This window comes from Oncorhynchus keta, chromosome 5 (assembly GCF_023373465.1).
Source record: "Oncorhynchus keta strain PuntledgeMale-10-30-2019 chromosome 5, Oket_V2, whole genome shotgun sequence".
Classification (NCBI taxonomy): domain Eukaryota; kingdom Metazoa; phylum Chordata; class Actinopteri; order Salmoniformes; family Salmonidae; genus Oncorhynchus; species Oncorhynchus keta.
The window spans coordinates 38,931,915-38,951,680 of NC_068425.1; the positions used below are offsets into that span (position 1 = coordinate 38,931,915).

A 19,766-nucleotide genomic window follows, 5' to 3' on the forward strand; every position below is an offset into this window, starting at 1 on the left:
ACAGCTGAACAACATGATGGAGGACCAGACATACTGAATTACTGTGTTGTTGTGTCTCTACAGCTGAACAACATGATGGATGACCAGACATACTGAATTACTGTGTTGTTGCGTCTCTACAGCTGAACAGCATGATGGAGGACCAGACATACTGAATTACTGTGTTGTTGTGTCTCTACAGCTGAACAACATGATGGAGGACCAGACATACTGAATTACTGTGTTGTTGCGTCTCTACAGCTGAACAACATGATGGAGGACCAGACATACTGAATTACTGTGTTGTTGTGTCTCTACAGCTGAACAGCATGATGGAGGACCAGACATACTGAATTACTGTGTTGTTGTGTCTCTACAGCTGAACAACATGATGGAGGACCAGACATACTGAATTACTGTGTTGTTGTGTCTCTACAGCTGAACAACATGATAGAGGACCAGACATACTGAATTACTGTGTTGTTGTGTCTCTACAGCTGAACCACATGATGGAGGACCAGACATACTGAATTACTGTGTTGTGTCTCTACAGCTGAACAACATGATGGAGGACCAGACATACTGAATTACTGTGTTGTTGTGTCTCTACAGCTGAACAACATGATGGAGGACCAGACATACTGAATTACTGTGTTGTTGTGTCTCTACAGCTGAACAACATGATGGAGGACCAGACATACTGAATTACTGTGTTGTTGTGTCTCTACAGCTGAACAACATGATGGAGGACCAGACATACTGAATTACTGTGTTGTTGTGTCTCTACAGCTGAACAACATGATGGAGGACCAGACATACTGAATTACTGTGTTGTTGTGTCTCTACAGCTGAACAACATGATGGAGGACCAGACATACTGAATTACTGTGTTGTGTCTCTACAGCTGAACAACATGGAGGACCAGACATACTGAATTACTGTGTTGTTGTGTCTCTACAGCTGAACAACATGATGGAGGACCAGACATACTGAATTACTGTGTTGTTGTCTCTACAGCTGAACAACATGATGGAGGACCAGACATACTGAATTACTGTGTCTCTACAGCTGAACAACATGATAGAGGACCAGACATACTGAATTACTGTGTTGTTGTGTCTCTACAGCTGAACAACATGATAGAGGACCAGACATACTGAATTACTGTGTTGTTGTGTCTCTACAGCTGAACAACATGATGGAGGACCAGACATACTGAATTACTGTGTTGTTGTGTCTCTACAGCTGAACAACATGATGGAGGACCAGACATACTGAATTACTGTGTTGTTGTCTCTACAGCTGAACAACATGATGGAGGACCAGACATACTGAATTACTGTGTTGTTGTCTCTACAGCTGAACAACATGATGGAGGACCAGACATACTGAATTACTGTGTTGTTGTGTCTCTACAGCTGAACAACATGATGGAGGACCAGACATACTGAATTACTGTGTTGTTGTGTCTCTACAGCTGAACAACATGATGGAGGACCAGACATACTGAATTACTGTGTTGTTGTGTCTCTACAGCTGAACAACATGATGGAGGACCAGACATACTGAATTACTGTGTTGTGTCTCTACAGCTGAACAACATGATGGAGGACCAGACATACTGAATTACTGTGTTGTGTCTCTACAGCTGAACAACATGATGGAGGACCAGACATACTGAATTACTGTGTTGTTGTGTCTCTACAGCTGAACAACATGATGGAGGACCAGACATACTGAATTACTGTGTTGTTGTGTCTCTACAGCTGAACAACATGATGGAGGACCAGACATACTGAATTACTGTGTTGTTGTGTCTCTACAGCTGAACAACATGATGGAGGACCAGACATACTGAATTACTGTGTTGTGTCTCTACAGCTGAACAACATGGAGGACCAGACATACTGAATTACTGTGTTGTTGTGTCTCTACAGCTGAACAACATGATGGAGGACCAGACATACTGAATTACTGTGTTGTTGTCTCTACAGCTGAACAACATGATGGAGGACCAGACATACTGAATTACTGTGTTGTTGTGTCTCTACAGCTGAACAACATGATGGAGGACCAGACATACTGAATTACTGTGTTGTTGTGTCTCTACAGCTGAACAACATGATGGAGGACCAGACATACTGAATTACTGTGTTGTTGTGTCTCTACAGCTGAACAACATGATGGAGGACCAGACATACTGAATTACTGTGTTGTTGTGTCTCTACAGCTGAACAACATGATGGAGGACCAGACATACTGAATTACTGTGTTGTTGTGTCTCTACAGCTGAACAACATGATGGAGGACCAGACATACTGAATTACTGTGTTGTTGTGTCTCTACAGCTGAACAACATGATGGAGGACCAGACATACTGAATTACTGTGTTGTTGTGTCTCTACAGCTGAACAACATGATGGAGGACCAGACATACTGAATTACTGTGTTGTGTCTCTACAGCTGAACAACATGATGGAGGACCAGACATACTGAATTACTGTGTTGTGTCTCTACAGCTGAACAACATGGAGGACCAGACATACTGAATTACTGTGTTGTTGTGTCTCTACAGCTGAACAACATGATGCAGGACCAGACATACTGAATTACTGTGTTGTTGTCTCTACAGCTGAACAACATGATGGAGGACCAGACATACTGAATTACTGTGTTGTTGTGTCTCTACAGCTGAACAACATGATAGAGGACCAGACATACTGAATTACTGTGTTGTGTCTCTACAGCTGAACAACATGATGGAGGACCAGACATACTGAATTACTGTGTTGTTGTGTCTCTACAGCTGAACAACATGATGGAGGACCAGACATACTGAATTACTGTGTTGTTGTGTCTCTACAGCTGAACAACATGATGGAGGACCAGACATACTGAATTACTGTGTTGTTGTGTCTCTACAGCTGAACAACATGATGGAGGACCAGACATACTGAATTACTGTGTTGTTGTGTCTCTACAGCTGAACAACATGATGGAGGACCAGACATACTGAATTACTGTGTTGTTGTCTCTACAGCTGAACAACATGATGGAGGACCAGACATACTGAATTACTGTGTTGTTGTGTCTCTACAGCTGAACAACATGATGGAGGACCAGACATACTGAATTACTGTGTTGTTGTGTCTCTACAGCTGAACAACATGATGGAGGACCAGACATACTGAATTACTGTGTTGTTGTGTCTCTACAGCTGAACAACATGATGGAGGACCAGACATACTGAATTACTGTGTTGTTGTGTCTCTACAGCTGAACAACATGATGGAGGACCAGACATACTGAATTACTGTGTTGTTGTCTCTACAGCTGAACAACATGATGGAGGACCAGACATACTGAATTACTGTGTTGTGTCTCTACAGCTGAACAACATGATGGAGGACCAGACATACTGAATTACTGTGTTGTTGTGTCTCTACAGCTGAACAACATGATGGAGGACCAGACATACTGAATTACTGTGTTGTTGTGTCTCTACAGCTGAACAACATGATGGAGGACCAGACAAACTGAATTACTGTGTTGTTGTCTCTACAGCTGAACAGCATGATGGAGGACCAGACATACTGAATTACTGTGTTGTTGTGTCTCTACAGCTGGACAACATGATGGAGGACCAGACATACTGAATTACTGTGTTGTTGTGTCTCTACAGCTGAACAACATGATGGAGGACCAGACATACTGAATTACTGTGTTGTTGTGTCTCTACAGCTGAACAACATGATGGAGGACCAGACATACTGAATTACTGTGTTGTTGTGTCTCTACAGCTGAACAACATGATGGAGGACCAGACATACTGAATTACTGTGTTGTTGTGTCTACAGCTGAACAACATGATGGAGGACCAGACATACTGAATTACTGTGTTGTTGTGTCTCTACAGCTGAACAACATGATGGAGGACCAGACATACTGAATTACTGTGTTGTTGTGTCTCTACAGCTGAACAACATGATGGAGGACCAGACATACTGAATTACTGTGTTGTTGTGTCTCTACAGCTGAACAACATGATGGAGGACCAGACATACTGAATTACTGTGTTGTTGTGTCTCTACAGCTGAACAACATGATGGAGGACCAGACATACTGAATTACTGTGTTGTTGTGTCTCTACAGCTGAACAACATGATGGAGGACCAGACATACTGAATTACTGTGTTGTTGTGTCTCTACAGCTGAACAACATGATGGAGGACCAGACATACTGAATTACTGTGTTGTTGTGTCTCTACAGCTGAACAACATGATGGAGGACCAGACATACTGAATTACTGTGTTGTTGTGTCTCTACAGCTGAACAACATGATGGAGGACCAGACATACTGAATTACTGTGTTGTTGTGTCTCTACAGCTGAACAACATGATGGAGGACCAGACATACTGAATTACTGTGTTGTTGTGTCTCTACAGCTGAACAACATGATGGAGGACCAGACATACTGAATTACTGTGTTGTTGTGTCTCTACAGCTGAACAACATGATGGAGGACCAGACATACTGAATTACTGTGTTGTTGTGTCTCTACAGCTGAACAACATGATGGAGGACCAGACATACTGAATTACTGTGTTGTTGTGTCTCTACAGCTGAACAACATGATGGAGGACCAGACATACTGAATTACTGTGTTGTTGTGTCTCTACAGCTGAACAACATGATGGAGGACCAGACATACTGAATTACTGTGTTGTTGTGTCTCTACAGCTGAACAACATGATGGAGGACCAGACATACTGAATTACTGTGTTGTTGTGTCTCTACAGCTGAACAACATGATGGAGGACCAGACATACTGAATTACTGTGTTGTTGTGTCTCTACAGCTGAACAACATGATGGAGGACCAGACATACTGAATTACTGTGTTGTTGTGTCTCTACAGCTGAACAACATGATGGAGGACCAGACATACTGAATTACTGTGTTGTTGTGTCTCTACAGCTGAACAACATGATGGAGGACCAGACATACTGAATTACTGTGTTGTTGTGTCTCTACAGCTGAACAACATGATGGAGGACCAGACATACTGAATTACTGTGTTGTTGTGTCTCTACAGCTGAACAACATGATGGAGGACCAGACATACTGAATTACTGTGTTGTTGTGTCTCTACAGCTGAACAACATGATGGAGGACCAGACATACTGAATTACTGTGTTGTTGTGTCTACAGCTGAACAACATGATGGAGGACCAGACATACTGAATTACTGTGTTGTTGTGTCTCTACAGCTGAACAACATGATGGAGGACCAGACATACTGAATTACTGTGTTGTTGTGTCTCTACAGCTGAACAACATGATGGAGGACCAGATACTGAATTACTGTGTTGTTGTGTCATACTGAATTACTGTGTTGTTGTGTCTCTACAGCTGAACAACATGATGGAGGACCAGACATACTGAATTACTGTGTTGTTGTGTCTCTACAGCTGAACAACATGATGGAGGACCAGACATACTGAATTACTGTGTTGTTGTGTCTCTACAGCTGAACAACATGATGGAGGACCAGACATACTGAATTACTGTGTTGTTGTGTCTCTACAGCTGAACAACATGATGGAGGACCAGACATACTGAATTACTGTGTTGTTGTGTCTCTACAGCTGAACAACATGATGGAGGACCAGACATACTGAATTACTGTGTTGTTGTGTCTCTACAGCTGAACAACATGATGGAGGACCAGACATACTGAATTACTGTGTTGTTGTCTCTACAGCTGAACAACATGATGGAGGACCAGACATACTGAATTACTGTGTTGTTGTGTCTCTACAGCTGAACAACATGATGGAGGACCAGACATACTGAATTACTGTGTTGTTGTGTCTCTACAGCTGAACAACATGATGGAGGACCAGACATACTGAATTACTGTGTTGTTGTGTCTCTACAGCTGAACAACATGATGGAGGACCAGACATACTGAATTACTGTGTTGTTGTGTCTCTACAGCTGAACAACATGATGGAGGACCAGACATACTGAATTACTGTGTTGTTGTGTCTCTACAGCTGAACAACATGATGGAGGACCAGACATACTGAATTACTGTGTTGTTGTGTCTCTACAGCTGAACAACATGATGGAGGACCAGACATACTGAATTACTGTGTTGTTGTGTCTCTACAGCTGAACAACATGATGGAGGACCAGACATACTGAATTACTGTGTTGTTGTCTCTACAGCTGAACAACATGATGGAGGACCAGACATACTGAATTACTGTGTTGTTGTCTCTACAGCTGAACAGCATGATGGATGACCAGACATACTGAATTACTGTGTTGTGTCTCTACAGCTGAACAGCATGATGGAGGACCAGACATACTGAATTACTGTGTTGTTGTGTCTCTACAGCTGAACAACATGATGGAGGACCAGACATACTGAATTACTGTGTTGTTGTCTCTACAGCTGAACAACATGATGGAGGACCAGACATACTGAATTACTGTGTTGTTGTGTCTCTACAGCTGAACAACATGATGGAGGACCAGACATACTGAATTACTGTGTTGTTGTCTCTACAGCTGAACAACATGATGGAGGACCAGACATACTGAATTACTGTGTTGTTGTGTCTCTACAGCTGAACAACATGATGGAGGACCAGACATACTGAATTACTGTGTTGTTGTGTCTCTACAGCTGAACAACATGATGGAGGACCAGACATACTGAATTACTGTGTTGTGTCTCTACAGCTGAACAACATGATGGAGGACCAGACATACTGAATTACTGTGTTGTTGTGTCTCTACAGCTGAACAACATGATGGAGGACCAGACATACTGAATTACTGTGTTGTTGTGTCTCTACAGCTGAACAACATGATGGAGGACCAGACATACTGAATTACTGTGTTGTTGTGTCTCTACAGCTGAACAACATGATGGAGGACCAGACATACTGAATTACTGTGTTGTTGTGTCTCTACAGCTGAACAACATGATGGAGGACCAGACATACTGAATTACTGTGTTGTTGTGTCTCTACAGCTGAACAACATGATGGAGGACCAGACATAATTACTGTGTTGTTGTCTCTAAGCTGAACAACATGATGGAGGACCAGACATACTGAATTACTGTGTTGTCTGTGTCTACAGCTGAACAACATGATGGAGGACCAGACATACTGAATTACTGTGTTGTTGTCTCTACAGCTGAACAACATGATGGAGGACCAGACATACTGAATTACTGTGTTGTTGTGTCTCTACAGCTGAACAACATGATGGAGGACCAGACATACTGAATTACTGTGTTGTTGTGTCTCTACAGCTGAACAACATGATGGAGGACCAGACATACTGAATTACTGTGTTGTTGTGTCTCTACAGCTGAACAACATGATGGAGGACCAGACATACTGAATTACTGTGTTGTTGTCTCTACAGCTGAACAACATGATGGAGGACCAGACATACTGAATTACTGTGTTGTTGTGTCTCTACAGCTGAACAACATGATGGAGGACCAGACATACTGAATTACTGTGTTGTTGTGTCTCTACAGCTGAACAACATGATGGAGGACCAGACATACTGAATTACTGTGTTGTTGTCTCTACAGCTGAACAACATGATGGAGGACCAGACATACTGAATTACTGTGTTGTTGTGTCTCTACAGCTGAACAACATGATGGAGGACCAGACATACTGAATTACTGTGTTGTTGTGTCTCTACAGCTGAACAACATGATGGAGGACCAGACATACTGAATTACTGTGTTGTTGTGTCTCTACAGCTGAACAACATGATGGAGGACCAGACATACTGAATTACTGTGTTGTTGTGTCTCTACAGCTGAACAACATGATAGGACCAGACATACTGAATTACTGTGTTGTTGTGTCTCTACAGCTGAACAACATGATGGAGGACCAGACATACTGAATTACTGTGTTGTTGTGTCTCTACAGCTGAACAACATGATGGAGGACCAGACATACTGAATTACTGTGTTGTTGTGTCTCTACAGCTGAACAACATGATGGAGGACCAGACATACTGAATTACTGTGTTGTTGTGTCTCTACAGCTGAACAACATGATGGAGGACCAGACATACTGAATTACTGTGTTGTTGTGTCTCTACAGCTGAACAACATGATGGAGGACCAGACATACTGAATTACTGTGTTGTTGTGTCTCTACAGCTGAACAACATGATGGAGGACCAGACATACTGAATTACTGTGTTGTTGTGTCTCTACAGCTGAACAGCATGATGGAGGACCAGACATACTGAATTACTGTGTTGTTGTGTCTCTACAGCTGAACAACATGATGGAGGACCAGACATACTGAATTACTGTGTTGTTGTGTCTCTACAGCTGAACAACATGATGGAGGACCAGACATACTGAATTACTGTGTTGTTGTCTCTACAGCTGAACAACATGATGGAGGACCAGACATACTGAATTACTGTGTTGTTGTGTCTCTACAGCTGAACAACATGATGGAGGACCAGACATACTGAATTACTGTGTTGTTGTGTCTCTACAGCTGAACAACATGATGGAGGACCAGACATACTGAATTACTGTGTTGTTGTGTCTCTACAGCTGAACAACATGGAGGACCAGACATACTGAATTACTGTGTTGTTGTGTCTCTACAGCTGAACAACATGATGGAGGACCAGACATATTGAATTACTGTGTTGTTGTGTCTCTACAGCTGAACAACATGATGAGGACCAGACATACTGAATTACTGTGTTGTTGTGTCTCTACAGCTGAACAACATGATGGAGGACCAGACATACTGAATTACTGTGTTGTTGTCTCTACAGCTGAACAACATGATGGAGGACCAGACATACTGAATTACTGTGTTGTTGTGTCTCTACAGCTGAACAACATGATGGAGGACCAGACATACTGAATTACTGTGTTGTTGTCTCTACAGCTGAACAACATGATGGAGGACCAGACATACTGAATTACTGTGTTGTTGTGTCTCTACAGCTGAACAACATGATGGAGGACCAGACATACTGAATTACTGTGTTGTTGTGTCTCTACAGCTGAACAACATGATGGAGGACCAGACATACTGAATTACTGTGTTGTTGTGTCTCTACAGCTGAACAACATGATGGAGGACCAGACATACTGAATTACTGTGTTGTTGTGTCTCTACAGCTGAACAACATGATGGAGGACCAGACATACTGAATTACTGTGTTGTTGTGTCTCTACAGCTGAACAACATGATAGAGGACCAGACATACTGAATTACTGTGTTGTTGTGTCTCTACAGCTGAACAACATGATGGAGGACCAGACATACTGAATTACTGTGTTGTGTCTCTACAGCTGGACAACATGATGGAGGACCAGACATACTGAATTACTGTGTTGTTGTGTCTCTACAGCTGAACAACATGATGGAGGACCAGACATACTGAATTACTGTGTTGTTGTGTCTCTACAGCTGAACAACATGATGGAGGACCAGACATACTGAATTACTGTGTTGTTGTTTCTACAGCTGAACAACATGATGGAGGACCAGACATACTGAATTACTGTGTTGTTGTGTCTACAGCTGAACAACATGATGGAGGACCAGACATACTGAATTACTGTGTTGTTGTGTCTCTACAGCTGAACAACATGATGGAGGACCAGACATACTGAATTACTGTGTTGTTGTGTCTCTACAGCTGAACAACATGATGGAGGACCAGACATACTGAATTACTGTGTTGTTGTGTCTCTACAGCTGAACAACATGATGGAGGACCAGACATACTGAATTACTGTGTTGTTGTCTCTACAGCTGAACAACATGATGGAGGACCAGACATACTGAATTACTGTGTTGTTGTGTCTCTACAGCTGAACAACATGATGGAGGACCAGACATACTGAATTACTGTGTTGTTGTGTCTCTACAGCTGAACAACATGATGGAGGACCAGACATACTGAATTACTGTGTTGTTGTGTCTCTACAGCTGAACAACATGATGGAGGACCAGACATACTGAATTACTGTGTTGTTGTCTCTACAGCTGAACAACATGATGGAGGACCAGACATACTGAATTACTGTGTTGTTGTCTCTACAGCTGAACAACATGATGGAGGACCAGACATACTGAATTACTGTGTTGTTGTGTCTCTACAGCTGAACAACATGATGGAGGACCAGACATACTGAATTACTGTGTTGTTGTGTCTCTACAGCTGAACAACATGATGGAGGACCAGACATACTGAATTACTGTGTTGTTGTGTCTCTACAGCTGAACAACATGATGGAGGACCAGACATACTGAATTACTGTGTTGTTGTGTCTCTACAGCTGAACAACATGATGGAGGACCAGACATACTGAATTACTGTGTTGTTGTGTCTCTACAGCTGAACAACATGATGGAGGACCAGACATACTGAATTACTGTGTTGTTGTGTCTCTACAGCTGAACAACATGATGGAGGACCAGACATACTGAATTACTGTGTTGTTGTGTCTCTACAGCTGAACAACATGATGGAGGACCAGACATACTGAATTACTGTGTTGTTGTGTCTACAGCTGAACAACATGATGGAGGACCAGACATACTGAATTACTGTGTTGTTGTGTCTCTACAGCTGAACAACATGATGGAGGACCAGACATACTGAATTACTGTGTTGTTGTCTCTACAGCTGAACAACATGATGGAGGACCAGACATACTGAATGACTGTGTTGTTGTGTCTCTACAGCTGAACAACATGATGGAGGACCAGACATACTGAATTACTGTGTTGTTGTGTCTCTACAGCTGAACAACATGATGGAGGACCAGACATACTGAATTACTGTGTTGTTGTGTCTCTACAGCTGAACAACATGATGGAGGACCAGACATACTGAATTACTGTGTTGTTGTGTCTCTACAGCTGAACAACATGATGGAGGACCAGACATACTGAATTACTGTGTTGTTGTCTCTACAGCTGAACAACATGATGGAGGACCAGACATACTGAATTACTCTGTTGTTGTGTCTCTACAGCTGAACAACATGATGGAGGACCAGACATACTGAATTACTGTGTTGTTGTGTCTCTACAGCTGAACAACATGATGGAGGACCAGACATACTGAATTACTGTGTTGTTGTGTCTACAGCTGAACAACATGATGGATGACCAGACATACTGAATTACTGTGTTGTTGTGTCTCTACAGCTGAACAACATGATGGAGGACCAGACATACTGAATTACTGTGTTGTTGTGTCTCTACAGCTGAACAACATGATGGAGGACCAGACATACTGAATTACTGTGTTGTTGTGTCTACAGCTGAACAACATGATGGATGACCAGACATACTGAATTACTGTGTTGTTGTCTCTACAGTATTGGGCCTAAAGCCTACTGCATTGGGCCTAAAGCCTACTGCATTGGGCCTAAAGCCTACTGCATTGGGCCTAAAGCCTACTGCATTGGGCCTAAAGCCTACTGCATTGGGCCTAAAGCCTACTGCATTGGGCCTAAAGCCTACTGTATTGGGCCTAAAGCCTACTGCATTGGGCCTAAAGCCTACTGCATTGGGCCTAAAGCCTACTGCATTGGGCCTAAAGCCTACTGCACAAACCTCATTGCTACCAGAACTGTTTTGAATAGGTTAATGTTGCAGAAACTGTCTTGTTTTGTTTTTTAAAATCTTGAGTGTTAGACCTCGGCTTCCATTTTGACTCAATGTGATCTTGATTCCAGAAAAGGTTGGTGACCCCCGATGTAAAGGATCTGAGGGTTGTGATTCTCTTGATTCCAGAAAAGGTTGGTGACCCCTGATCTAAAGGATCTGAGGGTTGTGATTCTATTGATTCCAGAAAAGGTTGGTGACCCTTGATGTAAAGGATCTGAGGGTTGTGATTCTCTTGATTCCAGAAAAGGTTGGTGACCCCTGATCTAAAGGATCTGAGGGTTGTGATTCTCTTGATTCCAGAAAAGGTTGGTGACCCCTGATCTAAAGGATCTGAGGGTTGTGATTCTCTTGATTCCAGAAAAGGTTGGTGACCCCTGATGTAAAGGATCTGAGGGTTGTGATTCTCTTGATTCCAGAAAAGGTTGGTGACCCCTGATCTAAAGGATCTGAGGGTTGTGATTCTCTTGATTCCAGAAAAGGTTGGTGACCCCTGATCTAAAGGATCTGAGCGTTGTGATTCTCTTGATTCCTGTGTTTGTTTCAAATCTAAAAACAAAAAAAGTATTTATGGTGAAGACAATAAGAAGAGGCAACACCCAGAAGAGTCAAAAGGTGATGTTCAACTATAGTAACCGTTTTCCTTCACTACTGCCAGTAATGTGGAGGCCAGGGTGGGACCCCACAGACTGTATCCTGAGTCCTGAACAGATCCGCCAAGACAATAAGTGGTAGCTGAGTAGCTCAAGGTCTGCCAAAGGTAGACTAGACAAAACACTCCCTCTCAGAGTCCACATGGGCCTGATGGGATGTGGTCAACGGGTTTGGGCTGATTACTTCAGATTTGTAATCAGATTAAATGACAAAGTCATTAGTAAATTAGTAACGTAAACAGATTACTTGGGTTACTTCTTTGGTAAGCCAGCATCTGCCTCAGTTTACACAGACCTGTCTGCAAAGACAAAACATGTACCTGACGGACAGGTAGACTTGAATGTAGGCCCACTCATTTCCACAGAAACTAGACATTTAGCGGAGTAGCTGATGTCATCCCTGTGCTTGATGGGAAGTGAACAGGGTGGAGCTGTGTTGACTAATAATAAAAAGTCCTCTTGTCAAAAATATCCTGGTGAAATGTTTGATTCTCTGGTCCTCAGTACGTGGGGTCAGCCTATGAAGAGGTTTTACAATAACATGGCAGGCCTATTTTATTTGTTACCTTTATTTAACCAGGCAAGTCAGTTAAGAACAAATTCTTATTTTCAATGATGGCCTGGGAACAGTGGGTTACCTGCCTGTCCAGGGGCAGAACGACAGATTTGTACCTTGTCAGCTTGGGGATTTGAACATGAAACCTTTTGGTTACTGGTCCAACGCACCCCCCCCCAGGTAAAGGAGGTGGAGGGGGTAGAGGAGGCAGAGGAGGTAGATGAGTAGAGGGTCGAGGGGGTAGAAGCCGCCCCTATATCACTGGCCTAGAAAGAAAAACAACTCTTGAAATGAACTACCGTTGCTTTATATTATGGGTCTATACAGAGACTACTGGATTACACATGACGTTCCTTTATATTATGGGTCTATACAGAGACTACTGGATTACACATGACGTTCCTTTATATTATGGGTCTATACAGAGACTACTGGATTACACATGACGTTGCTTTATATTATGGGTCTATACAGAGACTACTGGATTACACATGACGTTGCTTTATATTATGGGTCTATACAGAGACTACTGGATTACACATGACATTCCTTTATATTATGGGTCTATACAGAGACTACTGGAGTACACATGACGTTCCTTTATATTATGGGTCTATACAGAGACTACTGGATTACACATGACGTTGTGTGAGTGGTTGCCATGACACTACAGTCACCTGAGTGGAGACTACTGGATTACACATGACGTTGTGTGAGTGGTTGCCATGACACTACAGTCACCTGAGTGGAGACTACTGGATTACACATGACGTTGTGTGAGTGGTTGCCATGACACTACAGTCACCCGAGTGGAGACTACTGGATTACACATGACGTTGTGTGAGTGGTTGCCATGACACTACAGTCACCTGAGTGGAGACTACTCTCAGCAACAAGTGAGTTAACCTTTTACTGCAGGGGATAAATCAGGGTCACACAGTGTGTTTTCTGGGTCGTCTTAAACAAATTCACTTTGAAACAAAGTGTACACCTCACACACATCGTTATGGGCTTAAACAAGACGACACCTCGTCCATGTCAGATATACAGTAGAGTTTAAATGTATTCAAGTTTGAGTTTGCATCCCAATATTAAACTTTGTATACATCACAGAATACAGTCATTTAAAAAGACAGTTTGCCATAGAAACACGGGGGGTTAAATAAAGAAGTGTTCATTATTAAATTGTGGAAAATTCCACCCATGAGGCCACTAGAGGGCGATTTGGTCATTTGACGGCAGGAAAGCGATACCTCAAGGCTTCTACATTGTTTCAGAGTGGAACGGTGCGGAAGACTCAGGTATACTGTCTGCTTCCTGCCCACTTGAGCCCCCAAGGTCGCAAGGACAGATTGAATAGGCATCAGAACAATGGGAAATGATACCTACTGTCCACTAAAGCTGTGAATTCCTCTGAGATGTGTCACAACGCTGAGTCTGACGAAAACTTCAGGATGTCTGTTCTTTCTGGCAGCAGCGCAGGAAAAGTCAGCTGGTAGCAGTTTTATTCTACACCGAACTCAAATATAAACGTAACATGTAAAGTGTTGGTTCCCATGTTTCAAGAGCTGAAATAAAATATCCCAGAATTGTTCCATAAACTAAAAAAAAAGCGTATTTCTCTAAAATGTTGTTGCACACATTTATTTTCAAATCCCTGTTAGTGAGAATTTGTCCTTTGCCAAGATAATCCATCCACCTGTCAGGTGTGGCATATCAAGAAGCTGATTAAACACCATGATCATTATACAGGTGCTGGAGACAATAAAAGGCCACTCTAAAAATGAATCAGGTCTCTGCATATAAATACTTAGGGATATGATTGGATGATGAACTGTCTATTAAAATGCATATTGATGAACTTTGTAAACGGCTAAAAATCAAGCTAGGCTTCCTCTATAGAAACAGGGCATGTTTGTCCTCTACAAATAGAAGACTAATTGTGCAAGCTACTTTTATGTCTGTTATAGATTATGGGGATATTATTTACATGCGCACGCTACGGCATCAACACTTAAATCGCTGGATGCTACTTATCGTTGCGCACTTAGGTTTATTACGGGTGCTAGATGCAGAACTCACCGCTGTGTTTTATATCATAATGTGGGTTGGACTTCGCTGTCCGTGAGACGAGAACAACATGCTCTCTCGTGTTGTCTATAAAGCACTTCTGAATAATCTACTTTCTTATTTATCATCACTCATCAATATTATAATTATAATTCCTAACACCAGGTCTCAAGCATTGGATTACACTCGAGGCCCATGTGGTTTCCACAGAGTTGGGTATGGCTGCCTTTTCCTGTTACGCTCCTTGCCTGTGGAATAGTCTGCAGACTAAACTTCAACCTGAGACTCTTGTCCCCCTGTTGCCCATTATAAATATTTATTGTAGCATTTTTATTTTTGTGTTGCTTGTAACTGTTTCGGGTAAAGTTATTGTGCTGTTAGTAGAATAACCTGTGTGGAAATCAAATCTGTCGTTGTATTTTTATTTATTTGTATGATCTGTGATGGTTTTGTTTTGTCGTGTTTAGTTTTTTAATCATTGTACCTAAACTGTATGTATAAACATGTATACGTAGGGCCCAGCTGTAAAAGAGGTCTGTCTGTGTTCCTTGTAAAGTAAAGGAATAATAATGATAAAATGTGCAGTTTTGCCACACAACACAATGCCACAGAGTTTTGCCACACAACACAATGCCACAGAGTTTTGCCACACAACACAATGCCACAGAGTTTTGTGGGAGACTGCAATTGGCATGTTGACTTCAGGAATGTCCACCAGAGCTGTTGTTAACCTGTTAGACCTATAGGGGCAGTATTTCATTTTTGGATAAAAAGACGTGCCCGTTTTTAGCGCAATATTTTGTCACGAAAAGATGCTCGACTATGCTTGGAATTGATAGTTTTGGAAAGAAGACACTCTGACTCTACCATAAGCTGCCTCCAACGTAGTTTTAGAGAATTTGGCAGTGCGTCCAACCAGCCTCACAACCGTCAACGTTGTGAACAGAGGTCCCCATGGTGGTGGTGGGGTTATGGTATGGGCAGACGGTGGGGTTATGGTATGGGCAGACGGTGGGGTTATGGTATGGTGTTTACTGATGTAAACAGAGGTCCCCATGGTGACGGAGGGGTTATGGTATGGGCAGACATAAGCTAAGGACAACGAACACCATTGCATTTTATCGATGGCACGTTGAATGCACAGAGATACCGTGACCACATCCTGAGGCCCATTGTTGTGCCATTCATCCAACCACCATCACCTCATGTTTCAGCATGATAATGCACAGCCCCATGCTGCAAGGATCTGTACACAATTCCTGGAAGCGTAAACTGTTCCAGTTCTTCCATTGCCTGCATACTCGCCAGGGTGACATACCCGTTGAGCATGTTTGGGATGTTCGGGATAGGCTTGTAGGACAGGATGTCCAGTTCCAACCAATATCCAACATATTCACACAACCATCGAAGAGGAGTGGGACAACATTTCACAGGCCACAATCAACAGCCTGATCACAGGCTTACAGTCATGTGTGCATACATTCTACGTATGGGTGGTCCCGGGACTCGAACCCACTACCCTGGCGTTACAAGCGCCATGCTCTACCAACTGTGCTACAGAAGGACAACATTTCACAGGCCACAATCAACAGCCTGATCAACTCTATTCAAATGAGATGAGTTGTGCTGCACGAGGCCAGATGGTCTCACCAGATACTGACTGGTTTTCTGATCCACGCCGCTACCTTTTGTTCTGTGACCAAAAGATGCGTATCTGTCTGTATTCCCAGTCATGTCAAATCCACAGATTAAGGCCTAATTCATTTATTTCAATTGACTGATTTCCTTATATGAACAGTAACTCAGTAAAATCTTTGACATTGTTGCATCACTAGGTTAATATGTTTTTTGGTATGGCTTATTTAGGCCTAATTATTGTAAACAGTTGGGGGATGGGTAATGTAGTGCTTGACTCTTGGTTACTTGACTCTTGGTTAACAGTGTTGGGGGATGGGTAATGTAGTCTTGACTCTTGGTTAACAGTGTTGGGGGATGGGTAATGTAGTCTTGACTCTTGGTTGACAGTGTTGGGGGATGGGTAATGTAGTCTTGACTCTTGGTTAACAGTGTTGGGGGATGGGTAATGTAGTCTTGACTCTTGGTTAACAGTGTTGGGGGATGGGTAATGTAGTCTTGACTCTTGGTTAACAGTGTTGGGGGATGGGTAATGTAGTCTTGACTCTTGGTTAACAGTGTTGGGGGATGGGTAATGTAGTCTTGACTCTTGGTTAACAGTGTTGGGGGATGGGTAATGTTAACAGTCTTGACTCTTGGTTGACAGTGTTGTGGGATGGGTAATGAAGTCTTGACTCTTGGTTAACAGTGTTGGAGGATGGGTAATGAAGTCTTGACTCTTGGTTGACAGTGTTGGGGGATGGGTAATGTAGTCTTGACTCTTGGTTAACAGTGTTGGGGGATGGGTAATGTAGTCTTGACTCTTGGTTAACAGTGTTGGGGGATGGGTAATGTAGTCTTGACTCTTGGTTAACAGTGTTGGGGGATGGGTAATGTAGTCTTGACTCTTGGTTAACAGTGTTGGAGGATGGGTAATGTAGTCTTGATTCTTGGTTGACAGTGTTGGAGGATGGGTAATGTAGTCTTGACTCTTGGTTAACAGTGTTGGAGGATGGGTAATGTATTGATGCTCGAGTGCTAATTCAACATAAATGGACAAGAAAAGTTCTAAGCCATCAGGGAAAAGAGGAAAGAGGAGAAACGCGCTGAAGATAAAGGTATGCAGCTCCTTAAAAAACCACAGACACAGGTAGGCTCGTGGTTGGGCCAGTATCCGATAAGTTGCTGAATCGAATCACCGAGCAGACAAGGTAGTAAATTAATAGTGTAATAATTTGATTATATATATTTGTTTCTATTTGACTTTGTTACTTGTTTTTTAGCATTTATGAGGCGTATTTTTGTATATATTTTTATATTTATATAGTTTTAAATGTTATGATTATTTATTTGTGTCGTTCCAAATGTCGGGGGGTTCGCACCCAGGAAACGATACAAGCTAGAACCAACCGCAACTGATTATTGTACATTGCATCATCGAGGACAGCCTATGACAAATGTCATCTGACAATGTTAATATCATTATTTAGCCTAGACCCATTGCAACATATTTTGTAATAGGTTATGTTACGTTTCCAAAATGGCCAGCGATTGTTACATTATTCTAGATTTATTGCGGTCTGATATCCTGTAGCGCTGCATGTGCAAAACCCGGGCCGTTCTGTTCCCATGGAGACAAATTCGCAAGGGACCTCTGACGAGAAACTATACAGGCAACCGGGCTTTATATGGTAAACCTAATCTTGATAATTCTCTATGTATTATGAAGTAGTTTAGATTAAGTGAACACGAGTCCTGGGGATTACAATAATGACAAGGGGGATGTTTGTTTGACGGCTTGTCTGTAGGCAAACTGATTGGATAATATTGGTGCCGGAGAGATTCGTCCTATCCAGTGCTGTGACTGGGCTTGATGGCTTTCTGCCAGGCAGACCGGCTAATGAAAGTTGAGAGCAAGAGAGGCGATTGAATCCTCCGGTGTTCTCCGGGATTTGATTTGACAGCGTTTTTGAAAGAACTGCGAGTTCACGCAACGCCACCTGATTGAGAGGCATATGTTTTCTCTCTGCACACATCCCGTGGTACCGCGGGCGACTTAACGCGTTCTGTGTTGACGCCCGGACATGGACACCGGAAAACATTGGTGATGCCGCGCGGTTTTAGGGTAATTGTGAAAAGTGATATAATCGTATTCATGGTAAATTAGTTATGCTAACACCCACTGACTTCATCGACATGATAATGGTAAAATATCTCGCCGGGTTTTGACGGGCTGACCAGGGACACTCCAGGTAGGAAACGGGATTTGTGTAGGATAGGTTACAGCCATTATGCATTTATTTTATGATCAGTGTGAGTGCCACATTGCTTATCTGTTCAAATCTATTTCAATGTACAATTGCATATGACTTTATTACAGCTATAGCAATAGACTGTGCATCCGTGTTATTATCCTATCTACCATGTATATGCTAGGTAGTCTTTGAGGCTAATTGGTGATTTAATTTTTTTGTAATTATATATTTTTATTTCACCTTTATTTAGCCAGGTAAGATAGTTGAGAACAAGTTCTCATTTACAACTGCGACCGGGCCAAGATAAAGCAAAGCAGTGCGACACAAACAACAAGATAGTTATAATTTTTCATGATGGCCATAAAAAATAACAGGTAAATGTTGCATAATTTTAGAAATGTCTGGAACTCACCTTTCTGAGAATTTTTTTTTGAAATTGCCGAGGTTTGGAATACATGGAATAAACAAACGTACAGTCAATAACACCATAGAACGACAATAAATAGCCCGTAGTACTGACGTCATTACAATGTAGCAAATTAACACTGGACTGATAGATGATGATGTGCAGTAGAGATACTGGTGCTGAAAAGTGAGTGAGTTGAGACAAAGAAAGGTGGATCTCTTATACACACTTTATGCATTGGTAGAAAGGATCTGTCTAATAGCCTATTTTGGGGGTATTCCTGGAAAACATTTACTCAAGTTGATCCATTTACAATATATCTTCAGCCAATGAGGCTGCTTTGCTTTGTCCCTCTGCATCCATTATCAGTGGCTGTTTAGACACAGAGCCAATACCACAGCCAGGGCTGCAGCTGCCTCTGAGTAACTAACAACACCAGACCTCTCTCTCTACCTCTCTCTACCTCTCTCTCTCTACCTCTCTCTCTACCTCTCTCTCTACATCTCTCTACACCTCTCTAC

At 42.3% G+C, this 19,766-nt stretch overlaps 1 protein-coding gene across 6 annotated transcripts in view; it reads left to right on the forward strand.

Annotated features, from left to right (window-relative positions):
* Positions 1 to 17,548: 17,548 nt before the first annotated feature.
* LOC127930325 (monocarboxylate transporter 6-like) overlaps positions 17,549 to 19,766 on the forward strand; it is a 16,391-nt gene continuing 14,173 nt past the window's right edge. For 2 of the 6 annotated variants that reach the window (XM_052519978.1, XM_052519979.1), the window contains exon 1: positions 17,549 to 17,702. In XM_052519978.1, the coding sequence (XP_052375938.1) occupies positions 17,637 to 17,702 (66 nt within the window). In that variant the 5' untranslated portion in view covers positions 17,549 to 17,636. Of the gene's footprint in view, positions 17,703 to 17,742; positions 17,796 to 18,125; positions 18,276 to 18,703; positions 18,837 to 19,766 lie in introns of those variants that run through there. The other 4 variants (XM_052519981.1, XM_052519983.1, XM_052519982.1 and 1 more) reach the window with 3 other exon arrangements.